The sequence below is a fragment of the Erithacus rubecula genome (genome assembly GCF_903797595.1).
Source record: "Erithacus rubecula genome assembly, chromosome: 16".
Classification (NCBI taxonomy): domain Eukaryota; kingdom Metazoa; phylum Chordata; class Aves; order Passeriformes; family Muscicapidae; genus Erithacus; species Erithacus rubecula.
This window is the reverse complement of record NC_136668.1, coordinates 879485-904315: the sequence shown is the minus strand read 5'-3', so window position 1 is coordinate 904315 and position 24831 is coordinate 879485. Positions and strand designations below refer to the sequence as shown.

Sequence of the window (24831 nt, the reverse complement as noted above, 5' to 3'; positions counted from 1 at the left end):
TTGTGCCCCCTCGACAGGGGGGTCCCCAGGACCTTCCCTTGCCCTCGAGGCTGGGCCCTGTCAGCTTTCCCACCATGGCACAGCTTGGTGACCTTCAGCAGGGCTGGGACCAGCCTTCTGAGCCTTCCCAAAAACACCGCCCTTGTACCTCAGATGCTTCAGAGCAGGCTAAAAAAATATCTACAGAGTGCAGCACTTGGAAATTCTCGTTTGTACTGGGCTAATTGCCCTCATTATTATGGGTCCTGGAGGCACCTCTGCTCCTTGTGAAGGCAGCTGCAGTTGTGGAGGGGTGAGATGTGGTTTGTGCTCTCTCTGGTCTCCTGCCTCCTCACTTGTCCTGTAGGAAGGTGTGGGGAGCTGCTGGCAGACACTGGCAGCTCGCAGCCACCTCCTCGCTGCCTCAGGGTCACTTCTGATTTATTGTGATGCTCTCCAGGCTGTGCTTGTTGCCAGCCCCACTGGGAACATGGGGATGAAACCAGAGAAGCCTGGAAGGATGCTGAAGGGAGACCAGCTCTGTGCTGAATGCCCACCCCAAGTCCTCGTGCTCCTGCTGTGGTTGCCCTGAGACGATTCCTTAGCCAAGCTGACTGATCCTTCACTGCACCACCGGCGCAATTAAATACCTGAGTCCAACACTGCATCCACCCCATCCCTGCAGTGGGTTTATTTCTGCCTCTGCTCCTGTCCTTTGCAGCCAGCCCTCCCTGAGCCTGGAGGATGACCCTGAGTGCCAAGGCTGCTCTCCCTCCTGCACAGAGTGTGGGGGGTGTGACTCAGCCTGACTCAGGGTGCAGCCTCATGCTGAGCTGTTTTTGATCCATCACTGCTTTTCCCATTTCCTTCCACGCAGTGAGCAGAAAGCAGCTGAAGTGTGCCTGCTTTGGCAGCTGCCTCCATGAGCCTTTTTACACCCAGACACCTGAAGCCAGGCTGGTATCACTCGGGGAAACTTCAGTGTGTCTGGGGCCAGAGAGCAAGAGCTGCCCACAAATCCCTGCCCGTGGGGAACAGGGAAAGTGGAGGAGTTAATGTGGAGCTGCCCACAGGCCTTGAAGCACTGATGGCCGCCCAGGTCTGCCTTGGCACTGCCAGATGCCTCTGATGTGCTGCTTGCATAGAAAACTGAGGGTAAATCCCTCCATGTCTGGCATTTCCAGTGACAAAGAGGGTGGCAGTGGCATGAGCCACCCGCTGTGGTGGCCCCAGCACTGTGACATCCCTGGGCCAGCCCCACAGCCCAAGGGGAATTTGATGGCAGTGCAGACAGGCCCAGGCCTCAGTTCACTGTCACTGCAGAGCCCTTCTGGGAGAGCTGGGAAATCAATTAGCACAGGTGTTAAATAAATTAGGGTTGCCCCAAAGAGCTGTCTGAATGCTCCTGCATTTAACTGGGAGAGGCTCCTCTCTTCCCAGGAGCTGGGTCAGTGCTGAGTTTGGAATCAGGAAATGCAGTTTGGGGAGCAGAGGGGACACAAGGCAGGTCTCTCCTCAGGGATGTGTGTGTGGGAAGAGGGGCACAGTGCAGGGCACAGGACTCTGCAAGTGGGGCAGCAAAAGCAACACCCGAGGGCAGCCTGAAGCCCCAAGAAGCAGAAGAACTTGGGGCACTTGAGGAGTGGAGGCTGAAGGTGTGTGCTGGCCCTTTGCAGGGGCAGGGCTGCTGTGGGTCACATCTCACTGAGCAGCAACCACAGGGGACTTTGTGACCTTCAGAGCAGAATTTCCTTTTACTGCTCTTCTCAGTCCCTCTGGAGACTGCTGAAACACATGCCTGGTGCTCCATGGGCAGCGGTGTGAGCTGCTCCTGCCGCAGGCAGGGGCTCTGAGGGAGCCCAGCCCTGCTCCCTCGCAGGGCACGGCCAGCAGAGCTCCACAGCCGCTGCCCAGTGTGCCTGTGTCCCATTGCTGCCGTGCCAGCAGCGGGGAGGTGCCAGTGCCCGAGTGGAGCTGTCACTCTCCCTGCCTGGCACTCAGAGCAGGCTGCAAGCAGTGCTTGCACGGCCGCCTGCTGCCCCTGCCTGGCCACGGCGGGGCTGGCATGGGCACCCTCTGCCACACTGCAGGTGGCCCGTGCAGGACTGGGGTTCACAGCCACAGGGATGAGCTCGGGCTGCTGGGAGCCAAGGGGAACACTCTGGTGATCCTGGGCAGCACCAACCCTGCCCAGTTCCAGCACTGGGACTGACTGGCTGGACACAGATCCTGCCCTGAGCAGGGCCAGACGTGGAGCAGGGATTACAGTTCTGGGGTCCCCAAAATCAGGACATGGAACTGGGGGAGCAAGTCCAGGGGAGGCCACCAGGCTGCTCAGGGGAGCAGATCTGCTGTGCAGACAGGGTGAGAGAGTTGGATCTGCTCAGCCTGGAGAAGGGAAGGTTGTGGGGAGACCTCCCGGTTTTAAGGTCTTTTAAGGATTTAGTAACCAATAAAACACTGTCAACAAATATATTTATATTTTTAATTCAATACTAAGAAATTTCATCTAATTACAGTGTGACATTTTTCAGCCAATCCTGTTCTGACACACTGACCTATTCTAAGAATTTTTGTCACCTTTGCAACTACTTTTATTCCTTCTGTATCCTAAACTCCATAGCTAAACTTTTCTCAACATGTCTCTGTTTTAAACTTTAAATCTACATTCTTGTTTTTAGCACTTGAGCTTGGAAGCTTTTCCCAAGGCCTCAGGTCAAATCCTGTGCTCTTTTCTAGACTTTGGTTTCCAGGCTCAATGTTCTGATAATTTCTTGCATTCTGAATTTCAACATGTGCCAGCAGGATCTTCTCAGGCACAGAGCAGAGGCTGCTCCCAGCTGGCAGTGCCACAGCGTCCTGGGAGACATGGTGTGGGCACTGGTGACCCCAGGCCTCTTCCTGATGTGCCCCTTGCTCTTGGGAACGCTTCACTGCCACAGCCTGGGCTCCCCTTTTCACTCCCAGGCCTTTGCTGGCCATGAGCCCCTCAGGGCTGAGCTGGTCCTGCTGCCCTGAAGCTGTGGGGGCACAAATGGGGTGACAGTGGCGCCAGGCCGGGCTGTGCTGTCACCCACTGAGGCTCCTGCCTCCCTCCCAGAGATGACCAGAGGGTGACACGCCCAAATGTCCAAAGAGTTTGGAAGTTTCTTTGACCACCACTGCTTACCTTGCAGAATTACTACAACAAAACAATAACAATTATTGATTACTACAAGGAAAACCAAACTATAAAAAGGGAGCAGCAAACCAAGTTTGGTGGAAGTGTGGAGTGGACAGTGACCCCTCACGTTTTCCCCAGCTTGCTCTGTCTATATTAAATAAAGTAATCTAAATTTTGCTGAATATCGAGACTTTGTTTCTCATTTATAACAGGTGTAAAATAAATTAGGATTGCTCCGAAGAGCTGTCTGAGTGCTGCTGCTGTTCTGCATTTGACTGGGGGAGGGCTCCTCTCTTCCCAGGAACTGGCCCAGCGCGGGGTTTGGGATCAGGATGGGAACGCTGTGGAATTCTGAACTACTTGATGTGATCTGATTTAAAGTCCTGCTTCTCCTCTGCGGCTGAGCAAATATCACTTTCAACCATCACAGCTATTTTTTCGAAGTGCACCTGTTCCCACAGCCCTTTGTGACGCTGCTGCGAGCGGTAGGGCCGCGGCCTGCAGGGGTTTAGGCGCAGCGCTGGAGGTTTTCAGGCGGAATTTCCCAGCACAGAGCGCGCTCCCCAGCCCGCTGCGCTGAGGGCGCGGGGCCGAACGGCGCATTCGCGGCACGGGCAGGACGGCCCCGGAGCCTCGGCGCAGGCGGCGCCTCGCGCAAGCTCCGCATGCGCGGCCTACCGCCTGACGCAAGGCCGCTGCAATTGCCTGCGCTTTATCCTGTCCGACCTTGAGTGCGCGGCCGCCGCAGGACCCGGGCTGGCCGACTGCACGCCGGTGTGCGCCGCGCCGCTTCGCTTCCTCTGTCTCGCCCCGGCGTGCGTCAGCCGGCACAGCGAGCTCATTGTCGGTGTCGGAAAGCCAGCGTGCAGCTGCGCCGCCGTTTCCGGAGTCCGAGCGGCGCGCCTAAAGCGAGGGGCCCGATCAGGCATTTTTGGTGACAGCCCGCAGCGGGGGTCCTGCGGCGCGGCTCGGCCCCCCCGTGGCCCACGTGGGTGGAGGTTTCCAGAAGAGCCGCGGCCCCGCGCGCCCCGTTCACCGCCGCCGCCGCCATGCTGAGCGCGAGCCGCCTTCCGCTGCTGCTGCCGCGCGCCGCGCCCGCGCCGCCCGCGCGCCCCGCGCAGGTCAGCGCCGGGAGGGTCCGGGCCACACGGGCGGGGACAGCGCGGGGCCTGAGGCCGGAACGTTCAGGGCACACGGGCGGGGACAGCGCGGGGTCTGAGGCCGGAACGTTCGGGGCACACGGGCGGGGAGGGCACTGCGCGCTGTGGGGCCCGGCGCTTTGCGGGGCGCACCGCGGGCTGTGTGTCCTGGAACGTTCCGCGACCGGGGGAGGGCACCGCGGGCCCTGAGGCCCGGAGCGTTCTGCGGCGCACCGCGGGCTGTGTCCCGCAGCGTTCCGGGACCCGGGGCGAGCACCACCGAATCCCGCAGCGTCCCGGGGCACAGGTAGCGGTGAAAGGCGCTGCCCGCGGGCGAGTCCGGGCCCGGGCCGCGGCCCCTTAGGGCTCGGATTTTCTTAGCAGAAGGCTGATGCGGGTGCGGGCGATGCGGTCCTGGGGGTTTAGCGGCGCGTGTTTTACGTGCTTGAGTCTGATTCCTCTTCAGGAGCTTTGCAGTAAGGTCTCTCGGTTCCTCACCGCCCGAGTGACGGTGGCTGCACCGATCGGGCAGGGATGGAAATGGGGAGGCGATTTCGCGACAGGCGGGAGCCGCAAATCCCCCGCGCTGTGCTGGCCTCGCAGCCTGAGCCTTGCGTCTTTTAATACAGCGAAATAGCTATAGCTCGGTGCTGTTAACACTGAGATATCTGGTTAGAAGTTGGTTGTTATTCAGAAAGAGGGATAACGCTTCCCGAGCTCTCCAGGATGCTGCTTTGCACGTGCAGAGCAAGCTGGGACATAGCTGAAGTTGTGCAGCAAAATCTCAGCTGCAGGTTTCTCCAGGGATGCAGCGAGGCATTTGTTGCTGACCAGGCACAAAGCCCTGAGAAATGGGGTTAATGTTTATCTGCTGCTGGTCGTGGAACAAGGAAGGTTCCGTGTTGGCTTACTGGGATGTCTTTTGCCTGGTAATGTGCTCACAGGTTCTTCTGTATGGAGGAAAACCTTGGTTCTAGTCATAGAAATCAGGGTTATGGCAGATTAATTAGTGCAGTCGTTGGGGTGGGGGACTGTTTATCTCAGTCTGAGTCTTGCTTAAGTTCTTCATTCCTTTGTAGTCAAGTTTTTAAAGAGGGTACACTGCAGTAGGGCAGTGTTGCTCCAGACACTGCCTCTGTAAGCTTTGGTTTGAAGACCTCTTGATGTTTTAAACTAAATTTTCATTAGAATGTCTCTGTTTTACAGACATTTTGGAATGGCCTCAGCCAAAACATCCTCAGGGCAGCATCCAGCAGGAAATATGCGTGAGTGTTCCTTGAGGTTGTTGTGTTTGCCTGTTGGTGCTTATATTTACTCTCTTCCTGGTACCAGAACTGATTACTGGAGCCAGAGGTTGGGTAACACAGCCAAACCAGCAAAATAAAACTGCAGCTTTTGTTTATAACTTTTCTTTATCTCCTCTTTCTCTCCAGGGGAGCTTTGAGAATTGCTGTTTCTGCTTGCTCCCACCACCAGCAGTCCCCACAAAACGTGGATTGCTGAGATTTGTTTGATTAAAACCAACCAAACAAAAAGTAACCCAAACACTGATGGAACACAGTGTTTTACACTGACATGAAATGGGTGATGGGTGGATCCATTCCCCTACAGATGAAGTTGCTTTCAAACATGTGTTTGAATCACTTATTTTCCTTGTTGCAGGGTGATGGGAGAAGGGAGCAGTTTGTTTGTGGCTGATGCTGATTCAGGCCATGGGCTGAAATGTGTTTGTGTTGGGAAAGCTAGGTCTGTGTGGTACAGCTGAATGTTCAAAGCTCACAGCTCTGTTATTGGAGCTGGAGTTAGAGCCTCTGGCAGCTTGGGCACCGAGAAGGGACATTTCTGGAGATAAACAGCCTTGCTCTGCTGCAGAATGCCTTCTCCATCCCAGAACGTGGCTTTGTTTGTGAGCAAAGCTGTGGTTCAGGGATTCTCTGAGCCTCAAAAGGGGTAATGCACTCTTCCAGAGGGGAGGAGGGGGTTCAAATTTGTGTTTTGGGAGATCCATTCCCATTTTTCAGGATTAAATTAATCTGTTGCTCCTGAGGATCAGGAAGGTGGTTTGCTTTGGCTCTGGCTCAGAGCACCCTGCATGGGCCAAGTGATTTATCACTGTGTGTTCTTCTCCTCATGTTAAGCAATGAGAAATAAACAAATACAATTAGGGTTTTAACTCCAGGTGAATGTTTTCAAACAAGTTTGAACACCAGGGTTGCCCAGAGAAGCTGTGGCTGCCCCTGGATCCCTGGCAGTGCCCAAGGCCAGGCTGGACATTGGGGCTTGGAGCAACCTGGGGCAGTGGGAAGTGTCCCTGCCATGGCAGGGGTGACACTGGAGGGACTTTCAGGTCTCTTCCATCCCAAACCAATCTGGGATTGTGTGATTAAAAGCGACCGAAACCAAGTCCTGTCTGTAGGGACAAAGTTAGTTATGTCTTTCTTTTATACCAAACTCCTAGGGATTGTTGAGAAGATATAAATATGTATATGTAGTAAAGATATTCTGAGGAAGAAAATTATTTTATATGATCATTTTAAGAAGCAAGGGTTTACCTGTAAGTGTTCTGGTTCATGTCAGAGGCACAAGTTTAAACTGCAAGTCAGAGAACACCTTAGGTCAGGATTCAGCCTGGATTTGTTTCAACATTGAGTGGGAAATCACTTGGCCCTGTCTTAGGGACTGAACACTTTTTGCTATGCAGTTATTTTCCTTTGGAGGTAATTTGCCTTTGCCCTGCTGTGCCCTCAGCTCAGAAGCAATCAAAGGTGCCGTTATCGGCATTGACCTGGGCACAACCAACTCCTGTGTGGCCGTCATGGAGGGGAAGCAGGCGAAGGTGAGTGCAGCGCAGCGCTGCCCGCGGGCTGTCCCCCGTGTCCCCGAGGTGGGTGTGGGGTGTCACCTGTCAGCACTCTGTCCCCAGGTGCTGGAGAACTCGGAGGGAGCCCGCACCACGCCGTCGGTGGTGGCGTTCACGGCCGAGGGTGAGCGGCTGGTGGGGATGCCGGCCAAGCGCCAGGCCGTCACCAACCCCCACAACACCTTCTACGCCACCAAGCGCCTCATCGGCCGCCGCTTCGACGACGCCGAGGTGAAGAAGGACATGTGAGTGGGGCACGGGGCACTGCCAACACTGCAGGGGGACACAGCCTGCTGTGCCTCCAGCACCGCCCTGCTCTGGGGGGCCTGCAGGACACTCAGCACACAGATCTCATAACATGCGTGAGCCTGTTCTGAGGCTGTGTTCAGCTCCGTTCACAGCTCATCACATTGAGCCTTCCAGAGAAGGAGAGAAAAGGCTCACTGGTGCTTGCAGTGCAGATTTTTCTAGTTCTGGAGGCTGTTTGCAGTCAAAGCTGTGTGATTGTATCACAGGCCTGTGATTAAATGAGGTGTCTGATTAAAGCAACAGAGAACAGTGCTGTGTGTAAGCTCTCTGCAGGGCTAGTGCACAGGCATGAGTCCTGTCTGTGCTTAATTCTCTTCAGACCTTAAATACATGCTTTTCTGAGTTGTCTCAAGCACTTACAAGTTGGTATATATACATTATTTGTATGGTATAAGGGTTGACAGCAGCAATCTCTAATTGGTACTTCTGGGACTCTCTCTGGGTTTGGGGCTGCTGCTGGCCAGTTCAGTGCTAGAACTTACACATGTTCATCTGCTGATGCTGCTGGTCAGGGGTTTGTGCTGCTGCAGGAGCTGAGTGTGAGTTCTCCGTTTCAGTAAGAACGTCCCGTTTAAGATTGTCCGTGCCTCCAACGGGGACGCCTGGGTGGAGGCCCATGGGAAGCTCTATTCCCCCAGCCAGATTGGTGCCTTTGTCCTCATGAAGATGAAGGAGACTGCAGGTGGGTGCAGATTTGCTCTTTGCTGTCTCTGTGCTTTGTAGGTGGCAGTGCTGCTGCTAGAATAGCACTTTGCTGGGACCCAGCCCTCACAGAACAGGGCTGGGGTTGGGGGAAGGGAACAGGGTGGGCTCCTAGGAAGCCTCAAGGAACATCAGTGCCTGCCTCAGTCTTGGATCTTTGGCCAAATATCAGTGCTTTACTTAAAAAGATACTCGTAGCAGAATTGATTGCTGATTGAGTTGATTCTGATTTTAATTGAATTGACACTCACTCAGAAGGGGGAGCTCCATTTCCTTGGAAGCTGCAGTCCTTGTGCCTCCCTGGCTGCTGCTGAGCACAGGCTGGGGCAGCCAGGCTTGAAGTGGCTTTGTTCCTACTCAGCTGTACCGTCCCACCCATTCTTTAATTCTGTGAGTGATAACTTGTTGTTCTTACAAGGATAACTTCTTTTCTGTCTCTTTTTTCTTCCAGAGAATTATCTGGGACACGCAGCAAAGAACGCTGTGATCACAGTCCCTGCTTACTTTAACGATTCTCAGAGACAGGTACTCATCAGGCTGGGAGGTTTTAAAAGGGGTTCATAAATTGCCTTCAGTTTCTCTCAGCAGTCAGCACTCTCCCCTTTCCTCCTCAGGCTACCAAAGATGCTGGGCAGATTGCTGGCTTGAACGTGCTGAGGGTAATTAATGAGCCCACAGCAGCTGCACTGGCCTATGGGCTGGACAAGTCTGAGGACAAAGTGTAAGTGCCTGTGCATAACACCAACCTGTGAAATAAACCTGCTGGGATTCGCCTCCTCTGCTTGCTGGGCTTTAGAGCATTGCTTGGAGTTCTGCCTAGATGGGCTCAGAGCTGTGAGTGGGAGATCAGTAATTCACCTCTGTTCTGTGCCAACCAACCTTGTTAAAGAGAGAGTTCATAACTTGCAGCTGTAACTTAATTATCCAAGCTGAGTGTCAGTTTAATTTCTTTTCGTGCTGCGGGCAGGGGTGGGTGTGGCTGAGGACAGCTGGGTGACAGGCTGTCCCCAGAGGTGCTAGTGGGCAACATGGGAGCTCTGCTGAGATGTGTCAGGTGTCCTGGTTGCAGCTCCCCTGCCTGCATGCAGCCCTCTGTCCCTGTCAGGGGTGGTTAAAGGAATGCAGGCTCTTTATTAGACATTTTGTATTCTGAGGTTTTGATAATGCTGGGAAAGCCTCACATTTTGTAAAAAAAAAAAAAAAAAAAAAAAAAAAAAAAATCATCATAGTTCTGGTGTTGCTGCTCTTGTTATTGGATGTGAGAATGTCTGGTTTTGGAGAGGCAGGAGCTGCCCTTTCTGAAAAAAGGGGCAAGGTCAGGCTTTGTGCAGCACATCTTCCAGGGACCCCCACATGGACTGCTCGGGGGGATGAGCACTGGGATTGGTCACTGCTGTCCTTAGAGAAGCTCTGAGCTTGTGTGGGCAGCACTGTGAGTTGTGCACACCATCTCTGGAAGAGAGGGGTTTGTGAGCCACTCACCTCTGTGAGAAGGTGACCTTGTCCTGCCTCTCTCCCTGCAGCATTGCTGTCTATGACCTGGGTGGTGGCACTTTTGATATCTCTGTGTTGGAAATCCAGAAGGGAGTCTTTGAGGTGAAGTCCACCAACGGTGACACTTTCTTGGGTGGAGAAGATTTTGACCAGGCTTTGCTACAGTATATTGTGAAGGAGTTCAAGAGAGAGGTAAGGTGTCTCTTGAGAGCACAGTCCTGCGTTACTCTGCTTTTCAACCTCACTTTGTAGAAGGAGAATTCTCTGAAATTCTTAAGACTTGATTTGTCACCTCTGGCACAGCTGGAGTTTAAGAGGATTAGACACTCTAGCCTTCCATTTCTTACACTGTTTCTTGAAGTGGAATATTCCTTTCCTGGAAGACACAGAATGCCAGGGCTGCCTTTTTTCTCTCTGTAGCAGGACTGTCCTATACACAGTCTGCTTACTTTTAAAAGTAAGCATCTGTGGTGCAGTTGAATGTGACAGGACACATGCAAACAAGTGTTGCTGGGAGGAAGCTGCAGTGTAATTGCAACTCCTTTGCTAATTCAGTCCTGTCAGTCTGTGCTGCAGCAGCCTTTCCAGGGCTCAGGCTGTCATTCACTGTATGATACTTGCAGAGCAGGGAGGGCAGATTGGAAATGCCATCTGCCCCTGCCAGCAGGGACAGAGCAGCACAGTGCACGTGGCAGTCTGCTCTAGAAATAGCTTTTCAGTTGGGAGCTCTGAGAAGGTGAACTGCAGGGAGGGACTCCTGAGCAGGTTCTGGGAGTCTGCTAACCCTATTTTTGTCCCTCAGACGGGAGTTGACCTGACTAAGGACAACATGGCCCTTCAGAGGGTGAGAGAAGCATCAGAGAAAGCCAAGTGTGAGCTCTCATCGTCTGTGCAGGTATGTGCCTGGATCCAGAGCATCCACTGCAACACTGGGGTTGCTGAGTTCTGCACTGCCTTTGTTTACAAAGCTCTGACACTGTTTTTTCTTCTGTGTAACCCAGTGGCTTTAAGACCACAGGGAGCTGCTGGAAGCTGAGTTGGTGGGCTGCTGGGTTTTTGCCCTTTTTTTGGACTCGCCCCTTCTGATCTTGCAGGGAATGTGACCTTAACAACCTGTTCAGTACTTCACAGGTGTGGTGGGCATCAGGGATTTTAGCCAGTGCTGCTGGGTTACTGGAACCACTTACAGCTCTGTGCAAGAGTTCCAAAACCTTGGTGCTGCTCATTCCACTGAAGCAGTTAATTTGTGTAGTAATTCCTATACAGAATCTTGACTTCCTTGCCTATAGATGAGTTGGCTGGACAATGGGCAGCAGCCACCCTCCCTCCTTTTTTCCATCAGCTTTGTATATTAATGCAGTCAAGCATGTCTTACTCATTACTGAATAAGGAACTGGAGAAGCAGCAAGTTTGGAGTGTAATAGTCCTGGCTAAGTGAAATTAAGGTCAATTATATAGTAATTGAAATGGGGACTTTGCCAACTTCTGGGTTCTGAATAAGCATCTTTAATTTTATCTGATGGTGGTCTTTTTGCTGGCCTGTGGGGAACTCATAGCAAGGAGCTGAGGGCAGTCACAATGGCTGCACAGTTCTGCCAGAGACATTGCAAGCTCTGTTTTATGAGCTCCAGAGCTGGCAAATGCAATTTGTTCATACCAGAAAAGACTGAATTCCTGAACTCTTTAGCAGTGAAGTGAAAGCAACTTGTTTTTGGTCCTGTTTTCCCCCAGTACTTTTGACCATGCTGTGTATAAAGTGAGTGCACACCTCTGGTCAACAGCATGGCTTTAATTCTTGTGTAAACTTAATGTCTAGAGCTTAAAGCACTGATGTTTTAATTGCTTTGGACTGCAGTGTCTTGATGTCAGTATGACTCAGCATGTGAATCAGGTGACTTGAGTATAAGATTTGTTTTAAAAATCCAGCATGTGGCAAAGAGCCATAAGAAGTGGGGATTTTGGTCCCTTGCGCTAATGAATTTTGTGTTAAATGGCAGCAGAGTTGTTGAACATGAGGCATTTTAGAGAATAGCCAGGAGGGAAGGAAATACCTTCAAGGAGTTTGCCTGGTGTGGAGTGTGAGTCAGGTGACAGAATCTCTGGAACTCTGCAGATGGGTTGTGCTTGCTTTCTTTCTGGATGGTGCTGAAGGAGCAGCACTAAGGTTGTCACCTCTAGTGTTTCTGCTCTTCTGGCTGTGACAAATTGTTTTGCCCAACAATGAAAAACATTGAAGTAACACTGTATTAAAATTGGGGTTTAACAGTTTTAACCATGAGGTGTAGAACAAAATAATTGTCATCTTTCTGCAGTGTCAAACATAAGTGTGCCTGGTGCCACTTAAACTGGGCTGGAGGGTGAACAGCCACACAGAAGCCTCAGTACAGGCCAGGCAGAAGCTGTAAGCTGATGTAAAGGCCATTGCTGGTTCTCCCTGCGTCTGTTTCCCTTCCACAGACTGACATCAACCTGCCCTACCTGACCATGGACGCCTCCGGACCAAAGCACCTGAACATGAAGCTGAGCCGGGCGCAGTTTGAGGGCATCGTGGCTGACCTGATCAAGAGGACAGTGGCCCCCTGCCAGAAAGCCATGCAGGATGCTGAAGTCAGCAAGAGTGACATTGGGGAAGTCATCCTGGTCGGTGGCATGACCAGAATGCCAAAGGTAAGAGCTCGGGGGCAGGGCTGGCACGGCTGCCCTGAGCTGGCTGGGTTTGATCAGAGCACAGAGCTGGGAGTGCTCAGACATCACTGAGAGAGGATCCCGTGGGAGCTCAGCTGGGACCTGGGGTGGGGCTGAGGTCAGGGCTAAAGGGGACATGCTGGGAGGTGAAAGCTCAGCCTGACATTGTGGTGTGCACTGCACACAGCAGCATTGCTGAGACCTACAGGGCATATCCTCATGTGGTGCAGGCTCATTGCAGTGACAGGCACTTGGCAGCAGTCTGTGCCTTCCAAGGCATTTCCAGCACTTCCAGCTGGGAAGAACCTGCAGCAGCAGAGCCCCTGTGGTACCTGCTGGTTGTGTGGAATCAGAGCTGGCTGCTGGTGGCATCTCCATTTACCTGGCTCTTCCAGACACTCCTTATCTAAAGCCTGGCCCTTATTCTGTGGGGATAAGCTCAGCAGGTGGCTTTAAAGCCTGCTGTGCTGACATGCACACTTGTGCAGATAAGTACTGTCTGCAGGTGATTTGCTGCTCCTGTTCCAGCCATGTTGCTGCTGCTCCTCCATCCCAGAGCTGAACAGGGATGTTCAGTACTCCCTCCAAGGGCACAACCTGGCTTGTCCTGAAGAGAGCACCAAAATCTCACTCCAGAGGGATCACTCAGGCTTGGACTATTTGTTACTTTGTGATTTGCAGGTCCCCTGTAGGACAGTAGGTGTGTACATGGCTCTGCTTGGGGTTGATTTGGGGTTTGGTGGGAGGGATTTTCCTCTCCATATTAATGAGCCTGGTGGCTGGAGGTGATACTGGTGTGAGCAGAAGGTCACCCAGACAGAGGAGCCAGAGCAGCAAAATAATCAGAAGCTTCTGCTCTGGCCAAAGCTGAAGTGGAGTAACTACTGTGTGTTCCCAAAGTCCTTGTTGTTCCAGCTGGATGAAGGAAAAATGGTGTGATTTCCAATGTATAAAGTGATAGCAAACACAAAACCTTTTCCAGAAACATTATGTATCCTTTAGGGGTGGGCAGAACTCAAATACTGATTTTTATTTTTCCTTCTTCCCCTCACAACCCCCAGCATATGTGGCTTTGAGCTGACAGAATGCTTTCCTAGTGCCTGTGGTTAGAGCTCTGCCTCTGGAACTGGTGCCAGTGTGTTGTACACAGCCAAGCCTTCTCTTGGATGCCTTGCTCTGCTCTCTTCCCCCTGCTAGGAGGGAATGTGGCTTCCCTGGAGCTCTCCCATGGCCAGTGCTCCAGGAGATGGACCGTGGGTGGTTACAAGTACTGTTCTGAAACACACCTCCAGAGGGGAAGACTTGCATTAAATGACAGGCTCACACACATTCCTCCTCTGTAATGGGCACTCCTGGGCAGGTGTCTCCTCGCTGCAGTGCACAGTTGGGTGTTTGCTTCCAGCAGTTCTCCAGGCACATCCCATCAGCTGTGCTGATGTGCCCCACACCTGTACTGGAGAGGAACCACAGAGCCTTGTAGGGCAGAGGGGGCAGTTCTGAGCTGTGCTCTGGAGCAGGCCCTCAGTGCATCCCTGTGTGCATGCTTCAGCAGGAAATCTGTTTGGATCAGGAGCACAGTCCTTGGGAATGGGCTGAGCCAGGGCAGAGCTGGGAGTGCTGACAAAGCAAATCTCTACTGAAACAGCCCACAAAATAAACAGGAAAATACTGTTCTTTATGCCATCCTGTTTTTTTTTCCCTTTACTGCACACAAACAACATGGACTGTGCTGCTGAATTTTTTACCTTCCCTGTGCTCCTCCACAGCTGTACTGTCCTTGGCAGCTGCGTCCTGCTCAGTTCCCAGGGAGCAGTCCTTGACTCCCAGATAAGCCTGGGATGATCCCTGGGAATGTGGCTGGGCTGTGTGAAGGTTCTGGTGGGGGCTGCCTTGCAGCTGGCACATAGAGCTCTGGAGAAGAGACTTCTGGGCTGTGCTGAGGACATGGAGTATTGTGCAGGAGGATGGGCATTGAGGGAGCAGCACAGAGCTGTGGCTCAGTGTCTCTGCCTCAGGGTTCCATGGTGGCAGCAGCAGAAGGACGTGGAGCTGAGCCAAGGCTGTTGTGCTTGTCTGTGGTGGTTTCCCATGGGTGAGCTGTGCTGTGTCTCCTCTCAGGTGCAGCAGACTGTGCAGGAGTTGTTTGGCCGTGCTCCGAGCAAAGCAGTCAATCCTGACGAGGCTGTGGCCATTGGAGCAGCTATCCAAGGTGGGGTGCTGGCTGGGGATGTGACAGATGTGCTGCTTCTGGATGTCACTCCCCTCTCTTTGGGCATTGAGACCCTGGGAGGGGTCTTCACAAAGCTCATCAACAGGAATACCACCATCCCCACCAAGAAGAGCCAGGTAAGAGTTGACTCTGGATGGGTGGGACTTTGCTGATGCTCTCAGACAACTCTGGAAAGGCCACCCAGAACATCCCAGCAGGTTCTGGGATGAGGTTTTGCCTCCTCGTCTGCCAAGAGAAGCAGTGGAGGAGTTGGGTTTAATGTCAGCCACTGTGTATCTCTGGTTATTGGTGGGCCCGAGAGAGGAGGGCAGTTGAGTAAATGGTGGCAGGATGTGCCAGAGTTTGTGGCCTGGTGAGGGCTGTTGCAGTGTGTGCCATGATGTCAATTGTCAACACATCATTCTGAAGGATTGTGTGGAGCCCTTCAGGGACTGAGCACCACGCCCATGGGAGGAGAGTGCCTTGCTTGGCTGAGTGCCTCTGAAGGGTTATCTTTGTTATCTTTCCTCTGCATGGTCATGTCCTGGAGACTTGGCTGTGATCCTTTCCTTCCCTTGCCCTGTCTGGGCCTGCTGCTGTGTGCTCTGATAACACCTGAGCTGCCTGGGGCATGGGCTGGAGCCTGCTGCTTCAGGGGAGATGTTCTGGGGTGTGCTGGCTGCCCTGGAACCTGCTGCTGCCACAGAGGATGGCCAGTTTGTGTGTCCCCAGGTGCATACAGGACAAGGTAACTGAGCTTGGCTCTTGATAGCCTTGCTGCCTTGGATTCTGTCAGAGGAACATGAGAGCATCAAGCATTTCATGAGTTTCCCTTCCAAATAGCTTCCTTTTATTCCTTGTTCAGTCAGCTTGTAACTGCAGATGTCTGTGTTATAATTAGCTATACAGTCATTTCCTGTTCTTTTTCCATAGGTGTTTTCTACAGCTGCTGATGGGCAAACACAAGTGGAGATCAAAGTGTGCCAGGGAGAGAGAGAGATGGCCAGTGACAACAAACTGCTTGGCCAGTTCACACTGGTATGTTGGCTTCTCTATTCCTGACCTTAGCCTTGACCTTCTTGGAGACATTCAGAGCCTTCTCCATTCCAGCTGCCTCCTGAAGGCAGTGTTGAGGGGGAGTCATCTTGTAGAAGACATTTTACCCCTTTGTAGTACAAAAGTAGCCTCCAGAGGCCTTTCTGTGGCTGAGGACCAGCTGGCATTGAAGATGGAGCTCAGAGTTTCTGAGCACTCCTGTGTGGCACTGGGGCTACTGCAGCTTTAGGGCCTGGTCACCAGGAAAGGCTCTCTGGGTATAAGAAACGAGTGCAGTACCAGAACCAGCAGATAATGTGAATGCTGACCTCTCCTCTGCTGTAGCAAAGATGGGACCTGGCGCAGCTCCAGGATTTCTGCAATCCCCAGGGGAGCTCATCCCAGCCTGGTGAGACCCTGGCAGCAGAGTCAGTGTGAGCTAAGGTGGCCCAGGGTGTTTGTGGCCTGGTTGGGATTGCAGTGTGTGTGCCATGATGTTAAACTGTCAACACATCATTCTGAAGAATTGTGTGGAGACACTGTAAGCTGAGCCCACGCCCTGCTCCCTGGAGCACAGATGTGCTGCAGGATTGCTGGGAGCAGAGCAGGGCTGCCCAGCCAGCTCCCTGAGCAAAATGGGTTTGGTCAGTGCTGGCAAAGTTTGGCACTGTTAAACTGTTCCAGTTTGTGGGACTTCCTAGGAATAGCCCTTCAGAAAGGAAGGGCTTTGCCTTTCTTTGTACTCTTGAAGGAAGCTGCACTGCCTCTCACTGTCTTAAAATGCTTCCTCAGAGGTGGCCAGGGGAATCTATGTCCAGAACTGAGGAAATAGAGCTTCCTGCCACAGCTATGGAAGAGGGGCTTGTGTAGCAGTAAAGTAGCACCTGTACCACCTTGGAACCAAACATGGGTGTTCTCTCTTGTGGTTTCTGTGCACTTGTCTGGGGAAAAGCCCGTGTCCTGTTAAATGTGTCAGGGCAGCAGTGCACAGCAGGTACAGAGGACTGGGCTCTGCGGGTTGGTTGGTGGTTCATTCAGTGTCAGGTGCCCAGGGTGATGTGCCCTGCGCTGTGTCCCTGTGGGAGCTGATGCCACCCTGTCCCTGCCCAGGTGGGGATCCCTCCGGCGCCGCGGGGCGTGCCCCAGATTGAGGTCACCTTCGACATCGACGCCAACGGCATCGTGCACGTGTCAGCCAAGGACAAGGGCACCGGGCGGGAGCAGCAGAGTGAGTGCCTGGGCTTGGGGACAGGGAGGGGGACACTGCTGCCTCTGGGAATGCAATGTGCTCCAGGGCTGCCTGCATGGTGTCCCACAGCCTGGGGGGGGGTGGATGCTTGGGGGCACCCATGAACTTCACTCTGTTGCTGGTGCAGCTGAAGTCACCTGAGCCTGTGCCTCCCCTGGAAAGGAGGGTGGGCAAAGGGAGAAGTGAGAGCTGATTTCTGGGTTTGTTCTGGGGCAGTAAAGGTTCTGTAAGCACACAGCTCTGCCCTCTCCAGTAACCTGCTAGTGGATGCTCTCCTTGCATGTTAGGCAGAGATGAAGCACCTGCCTATGTCAATGGCAAGGTAGCCCTCACTGGCAAGGTTTCACCACATTCCAGGTGGCTTTGCCCTGTGGGATAGTCCTGCCTTGGTGTTGCTATCTGGAGTAGTTGCAGCAACACTTGAGCAGAGTGCAGCTGTTTCCTGGGTTTCCTGCATGGATCAGCTGTGTCCCAGTGCCCAGGTGTTGGACACACAGGCTGGCTCACTGGTGTTGGTGGGCCATGGTCTGTCACTGAAGTGTTTGAGGCAGTCACATGTGCCCTGTGTCACGCTGAGGTGACAGAATTTGGAGTTTGGGAATGCAGCACTGTGTGAGTTGTCCTTGAGCTGTGCTGCTCCTTGGGAGTGATGTTCTTTGGGAACACACAGGGGTGGCTGTCTGTGAGCCTGGCTGCATGAAGGTGCCAGCTTTTAGAGGAGAATCCATTTAGCAAGATCTTGCTCCAGAGTGTATTGTGTACAGCTGAGCAGGCCAGCCCTGTGCCAGGACCCTGTTTATTTGTAATTATTCCATTAGAAAGGGCTGGAGTTTGGGAAATTTTAAAGCAGCAGGTTTTCCCTGTAACCACCTTGTTCATTTTCTTCTGCTTAGGCTGGAAGTGTTTCCATCTGGCAGGAGGCTCAGGGATTTCAAGCTGTCAGTGTATTCTGCTCTTGGTGCAGTGAAATATTGGGCCCCATGTGCTGGGCTAATTAATGACACAGTTGACAGTTTCTAAAACTTTGTGGTGGGTTCAGGAGATTAATTTGAAGCATTTACAGATTCTCTTGATAGAAAATAAAACTCTCCTCTCCCTTATAACTGGAAGCCTATGTGCTGCCCTTCAGCTGTTTCTTGGAGAGAACTCCTGAGCAGTGAAATGCTGCAGTTAGCAGAAATGTTAACTATGCACAACTGGAAAGTGTGTGCTGCTTTTATTCTCACTGTTTGGCTTTTTGGAAGCAGTTTAGCACCAAAACTGCCCTACTTGTTACTTGGATTTCCTTGGACATCTTGGATGTGTGGCAGCTTTCTACTGCTGAGTAAAGGCTCCTGGTGACAGGCAACCAGAATTACTTTTAGCTGCCTACCTGCAGGTAGATGTGGTCTAATTACAAAGCTGAATTGCTCATCCCACATCTGTATCCAAAATGACACCTTTGTGTGTGTGTGTCTTTGTTCAGGGTTTTGTACCATTAACAAATGTTCCATGGAAAAGTTCCTTTAAATGAAGATTGTAGCATGCACTTTTATGGGCATTGAGATGTCCTGGATAATTCCTGCAGTAAAGCCTGAATCTAGACTATGCTTTTTGACAGTAAAAGGGGGAAAAGACCAAGGAAGGGATGTGTAAGAGCTTGCCCATTGAGTCATGCTCCATTTCCTTGCTAAGGGCAATGTGAGGAGCTGGGTGGGGAATGTTGTCTTACTCTGCCACCAAGCCTGGCTGCTTTCGGACAGGGAAAGGAATGCTTGGTGAAACCATTCCTTTTCTTTGGATCTTTTTTGTTGGTTGAGTTTTTGTTGGAGGGTTGGTTTGTTTGTTTGAGGGGTTTCAGTTCTGTGGTTCTAATCTGGGATGCTCCTTTGGTTTGAGGGCTTAGGTACACCCTCACTTTGCAGGAGGATTAACTGAAGACTTGCAGAGCAGCAGGCAGGGAGTGTGTGGCAGAGCTGGGAGTTGCAGGTCCAGGAGATGAGGTTTTACCTTGTCAGGAGCATCTGTGGCTCTTGGAAGAGTCACAGTTTGTCCTACCCATGGGGCCTCCCTGGCAGAGTCTGTGAGGGAGGCTGCTGCTGTTAGGCTGGGGAATAATGTTCTCCTCCAAGGTGAGAGCAGATGCTGCATTCATGCTCTTGTGTGCTGCAGTTGTAATCCAGTCCTCAGGCGGCCTCAGCAAGGATGAGATTGAGAACATGGTGAAGAACGCAGAGAAGTACGCGGAGGAGGACAGGCGGAGAAAGGTAACGGGGGGGACCTTCAGGGGACAGGTCACCTGCTGTCTGCTGCTGTCACCCCTCTGAGCTGTGCCCACACCTGAGGCTCTGAGCTCTGCACTGTGACCTCCTAGCCAACCCTCTGCTCCTTTCCTTACACTCATTGGCACTCCAGGGCCACAGGGGGGTGTTGGCAGAGGCATTTGGATCTTGGGGTTGCGTGACTGAACTTTGGTGCTCCCTGAGGAATTCCTGGGGCATGGAGGCAACAGTGAGCAAACCCACCTGCCTGCTGCTCCTGGCAAAAAGCTTTGCAGCTCTGCTGAGGGTTATTGCCATCACTGCTCTCCACTGTCCCCCTTGGCCGTGCATTTGGCACCTGGAGTGCTGTGTCCATGTGAGCAATGCTGGCCAGGAGGGGGTGATGGAAATCCTCACAGGACTTATTGAGGAAAGGCTGGGCTTGCCATGGAGGAGTGACTGTACCTGTGATACACACAGGATTAATGGTTGGGGCTAATTGGTTTAATGAGGGTAGTACTAACAAATTATGCAACTAAATATAGAGCATTGATTTTTAAGTAGACGCAGCACAGGCTGACTTCTGGGATGTGGCACCAAGCATGTGTTTAGTGATTGCTGAAACTGGCACAGGGAATTGATGCACTTTGTGTCCGTCAGTCTGTGGGAGCCTCTCAAGTGTCCAGGCAGTGCTGTAAATCTTACCCAGTAGGGAATGGATCAGAAGAGGACTGAAGAGGAGAAGGCTTGGGATAAATCCTCATGAAGCAGCACTGCCTGGCCTCAGAACATCTAAAGCCACCAAGGAGGCAGGCTGACAGGCATTTGTAGGTTAGCTGGAGAACCTTCAAAGACCTTGCTCTGAAAGTCCCAATGTTTGAATATCCTTATTATTGCTGTGGAGCATAGGGGAAGGTCTGGCAGCTCAAGAGGCTGCACTGAAAACTGTCCTGCTGCCTCACTTTGTATCTTAAATTGCTGGATAAGTTGCTCTCTGTTGTAATCCTGAGGTGGGACTCACCCTTATCCATTGAACTCCCAGAGCAAGGTGATCGAGTTATTTGAACTAACACTTCTCTAGACTTCACTTGTATAACTGCAGTTTTCAAAATTACCTCATTACATTTTTCTAGCCCTGGTTTTACTGCCATGAAAGCATCAGGAATGCATAAATGGGAGTTTTTGTAATAAGGGAGCATGGGTGAAACCACCCAGCATTTGAGTTGTCTTTAGTGCCCCTGTTGCTGAAGAAGCTTCAGGATATTCTCTGCTTTCCCAGGGAGCAGAGTGTGCTGTGCTGTCCCTGAGGTGTCTGTCCTTTCCCATGTGCCAGCACTGCTGGCGCGTTGGTCAGCTGTAGTTCAGGGGAGTGACTGTGGGTGAAAGCCTGAGGGCTGGCTGGCACAGACTCCTCTCAGGGCTCTGTGGGGCCACAGTGCACCTGGAAATGGTTTGTGTGCATTTCTTCTTGCCCTGGTGCCATTAAGAAGGACCCTGGGTGGGAACTTGAGTGGAGCTCGGCAGTTTGGGGTAGGAAGTGTCAACATGTGTCAGCAGCAATGGTATGGGCAGTAGCCCTGACAAGCTCTGTCCCCCAGGAACGTGTGGAGGCCGTGAACATGGCTGAGGGCATCATCCACGACACTGAGTCCAAGATGGAAGAGTTCAAGGATCAGCTGCCAGCAGATGAGGTAGGTGGTTCCTGGTCCTGGTGATTCCTAGTCCTGGGGTGCTACAGCACAGAAAATTGCTCACATGGCCACTAGCTCCCAGCTGGCTCTGGCCAGTGGCTCCAGCTCTGGCCGTGTTCCATGCTGGGTAGAGCTGGCACAGCCCTGCACCTCTGGCTGTGGCACTCCATGGGAGGGTGAGTGTAGCTGAGGGGAGGATGGACAGGAATTGTCAGGGGAATAGGGTTTGGGTTGGTCTGGTAAATAACCTATTGCAACGTGCAGGGTCAGTGTCACTGAGGCTGTGAGTGCCTGGGAAGCTGTTCAGAGGTTTCTGACAGAGCTGTGGCCTTGCAGGGCTGTGATAAGGACTGTACTGTGGGTGGCTCCTCACAAGGGGGCTTTGCTCCAAGGCTGGAGATTGTCCCTGCTAACAAGGGCAGGCACTGCCCACAGAGGCAGAGCTGTTGTGCTCTGCTGGCACTGCATGCACAGCACCCAAGAACCTGGGGGCAATAAAAATCAGCGCCCACTTAACTCCAGTTTTTCTCTCTTAAAAATGAAATGGATATTTAATATCCTAGAGTGCTTTTCACACCACTCTAAAGCGCTGCATTGTGAATTTCAAAAGCCAAAGCCAGAAGAGTGTGCCCAATTACCAATTTAACCACTCTGGGAGGCAGAATTAGAGGGCTCCTGGGGGCTCTGAGGTGTCTGAGGGAACACGATTACAGTTTGTTGGTAGCAGCCTGTGGTCAGTTGAAGGCTGTTTCTGTGCCACATGGGGACAGGACAAGGGGCAGTGGTTTTAAACTGCCAGAGGGCAGGGATGGATGGAATAATGGGCAAGAATTCCTCCCTGAGAGCATGGGCAGGCCCCTGGATCCCTGGCAGTGTCCAAGGCCAGGTTGGACAGGGCTTGGAACAACTTGGATGAGTGGCCATGGCAGGGGATGGAATGAGATGATCTTTAAGGTCCCTTCCCATCCAAACCATTCTGGGATTCTGTGATATTGGCTGGCTCTTTGTTTGGAATTATGTGCTCCCAGGAGCATGGGACCTAAATCCCTGTTCCCTGCAGGGACTGCTGCCCGTGATTCCCTGGATGGGGGGCAGCCTGTGCTGGCTGGTTGCTGATGGTGGCTGTCACTCTCTGTGCCAGTGTCTGTGAGCCCTGCTGGCACAGCTGTGCCCAGGAGTGCTGCCCAGCAGGGAAGGAGGCAGTGCCAGCCTGGTCTGGGGCTGCCACATGGCTCCAGGCTCTGCTCTGAGCTCCTGTTCCACAGGCAGCAGAGGGACTGGCCAGGGCACAGCAGCCCTGCTCGCCTTCAGCATCAATGGGAGCAGCTTGCTGTGCTGCCCTGGTGTGGCTGTGCCAGGTGAGCTGTGCCAGGCCCGGCTGTCAGGGCCTGCAGGTCTCTCTCTGTCCTTGGCACCTCTGCCCAGACAGCAAACAGGGCCCCATTAATGCCAACTGGGACGCTGTTAGTGAGGTGGACAGGTGCCCACTTGGGAACTGGGCACAGTCCTAGGCCCTGCAGGCTCACTTTGAGGCTTCACTTCATGGCTGCTGGCACAAAAAGGGAGTTTTGCTGTGGCCAGCAGGTGGTGAAATGACAGGATAGAGATTAATTATGAACTGAGTGCAGCATTTCACCTTTTGTGTCTTTATTGCAGTGCAACAAATTAAAAGAAGAAATTGCTAAAATGAGAGAACTTCTGGCTCGTAAAGACAGTGAAACAGGAGAGAGCATCAGGCAGGCAGCAACCAGCCTGCAGCAGGCTTCCCTGAAACTCTTTGAGATGGCATACAAGAAGGTAGGTGCATGGCCAGTTCACTTTCAAATCCTCATACAGGGAGAGGGAGTCAGGACACTGAAATGCAGGTAAAAGCTGGGCTGGGAGTCAAGACACCGAACTCTTGGGTGGGAAGTGGTGCTGAGCATCTCTGCAGCTCCCTTTGAGTGACAGTGGCCGAAGAGGCAGATGTGGAAGGTCAGGGAGAGCTGAAGGCCTGAAATCCTGGCCATGCTACCAGGCTGGGTGTTCTGTTACTGTACAACATTCCATGGAAAAGGGGGGAGCTCTTAGTAAGGAGCATCCAGAAGAGCAAGGAGAGGGCTTTCCCCTGAGTGCATGGAGTGTCTGAAGGAGTAGAGTAACTCCTGACCTTACTTCTGGATGACTGAAACACAATTCCTGTTCAGTGTGCCTAAAGCCACAGTATAGGCCACTGGGGTTTTCTTCTCCACCTCCTTCCCAGTGGAAGGCCCTCTGCACTGGCACCTGGCCAGGCAGTGCTGGCCTGTGCAGGAAGCTGTCCCAACACAGCAGTGGCACAGTGCCCAGGTGACCTTGGTGCTCAGCTGTCCTTCCTGAGGCCAGCTGCTTTCCTGATGTCAAACCAAACCCTCAGTGCTGCAGTGTCAGCCTGTTACATCCCCTGGGAAAGGGAGTCATGGGAAGATTGTTTGCTCCCTCTCAGAGCTCAGACAGAGATGAAGATTTCCCTTCTCAGTGGACATTGCTGTTTGCACTGGAGGAGGGTTCTGCAGGCTAGTGTTCATCTGAGCTGCCAGCCAGGGAAAAATGGCCAGGAGCAGTTTGTTGTTACCACAAGTAATAAACCTGTTTGTTCACAGATGGCCTCAGAGCGAGAGGGTTCTGGAAGTCCAGGAGATCAGAAGGAAGAGAAGCAATAAGGAGTCTCTGTCTTGCCTTGATGAGAGAATGATGAAGAGGTCGATTTTCTTGATGCTTGGGAGAGAAGGGAACTTCCTGAGCAGCAAGGGGCAGAATTCAGACTTACTGTGTTTTTGCAGTATTCTATATATAAAATTCTTCAGTGTATAAACTTAGTGATGTGTCTGCTAGATAAATTGTCACTTGATGAAAGTTAATTCATGCCAGACGAAGTTACGAATTTGGCCCTGGCGTGTTCCCCTGAGCACCTGGGGACTGGCTGATCATTTAATATTTGACACAATGGTGTAGTAAATCCGAGATCCAAGCTTGGAAACCATGTCACGAAATTGGAGGGTGGAGATGGAAGCTGTCTGGGAATGGGGAGGAGAATAAGTCCTGCATGGCCTCTCCCTGAGGAGCTGGGAGCAGGTGGAGGTGCGTGAGCAGCAGGGGCAAGGCTGGGGACATTTCTAGAGACCATTTAACCCTGAGCTAGGCTGGTACCCTTGTTCTGAAGGAAAGGGGCTGCTCCAAACTCAGCTGTAACATTATTTCTTACAAAAGAGGCTGTGTGCAAGTTCAATACTTTGCTTGTCTGAGCCTTCTGCTCCATCCTGTGTCTGTTCTCTGCTTACGGTAAAACAATTTCCTTGAAAATAAAACTGTTACTGGATCCATTCTGGATTTTTTTAAAATAAAAACAGAAAAGTGTCCAACATGGAGTTCCTGGTCTCCTGGCCTTTGATGGAGAACATGAGCAGTTCAGTGCCTGTGACAGCTGCAGAGGCCCAAGCCTTCCAGGGAGGTGCATGAATAGCTGTGTCTGCTTTTCCCCGTCTCTTCCTCTGTGTCTTTTAACTGGAGCTGCAAACCAGCAGCTGCTTTGTCCTGCCAGCTCAAGTACTGACGGGAGGGGAGGGAATGAAGGTGTTTGTCCTGGCACTCAAGACAGTTCCTGCTGGGGCCACAGAGGTGGCTGAGAGTGTGATCTGTGGGTTCATTAAAGGAAAGTCGTGTCTGGCCCACGTGTTTGCCTCCCACAATGGAACAGCCCGGGATGGATGAGGGGACAGCGCTGGCCCTTGTCTCTCCTGGCTTCAGCACGGCTGTGACACTGAGGGACTCCAGGGACAGAGCCGGGCACTGCGGGCTGCATGAGGGGACAGGGGGACGGGCTGGGCACTCGGGGCCTCTCCCGAGCGCCGTGCCCCACCGTTCAGCACCGGCTCTTGAGTAACGTGTCCATCCATGGCGGCGTGTCAGTGCGAGTGCTCCGGTGCCCTCGGTGCCGCCCGCTGTTCCCAGTCCCGCCCGGTGCACTCAGCGCCGTCCCGCCCCGGCCCCACCGCCCCTCACGGGCCCTTGAAGCGCGCGCGGGCCATTCCCCGCCGCTCTCGCGAGAGCCGCGCGCG

General features: G+C 52.7%; 1 protein-coding gene across 1 annotated transcript; it reads left to right on the top strand.

The window, feature by feature from the left end:
- The first annotated feature begins 3883 nt into the window (after positions 1 to 3883).
- On the top strand, positions 3884 to 24141 carry HSPA9 (heat shock protein family A (Hsp70) member 9). Its single transcript, XM_079319771.1, has 17 exons — positions 3884 to 4263; positions 5488 to 5546; positions 7030 to 7117; positions 7205 to 7386; positions 8008 to 8132; positions 8604 to 8677; positions 8767 to 8873; positions 9676 to 9838; positions 10449 to 10541; positions 12104 to 12313; positions 14450 to 14677; positions 15474 to 15578; positions 16686 to 16803; positions 18976 to 19070; positions 20663 to 20755; positions 22412 to 22552; positions 23377 to 24141. Exons 1-17 carry the CDS (start codon positions 4192 to 4194, stop codon positions 23434 to 23436), a joined length of 2013 nt encoding a protein of 670 aa, XP_079175897.1. The 5' UTR covers positions 3884 to 4191; the 3' UTR covers positions 23437 to 24141.
- Positions 24142 to 24831: the final 690 nt, after the last annotated feature.

What these genes read in the sequence shown, in the direction of transcription:
- HSPA9 (XM_079319771.1), top strand. Translation starts at nt 4,192, where the DNA reads ATGCTGAGCGCGAGCCGCCTTCCGCTGCTGCTGCCGCGCGCCGCGCCC. An exon ending in TGGAGGGGAAGCAGGCGAAG is followed by an intron (nt 7,118 to 7,204) that starts GTGAGTGCAGCG and finishes CTCTGTCCCCAG; the next exon opens with GTGCTGGAGAACTCGGAGGG. An exon ending in TTGAGATGGCATACAAGAAG is followed by an intron (nt 22,553 to 23,376) that starts GTAGGTGCATGG and finishes GTTTGTTCACAG; the next exon opens with ATGGCCTCAGAGCGAGAGGG.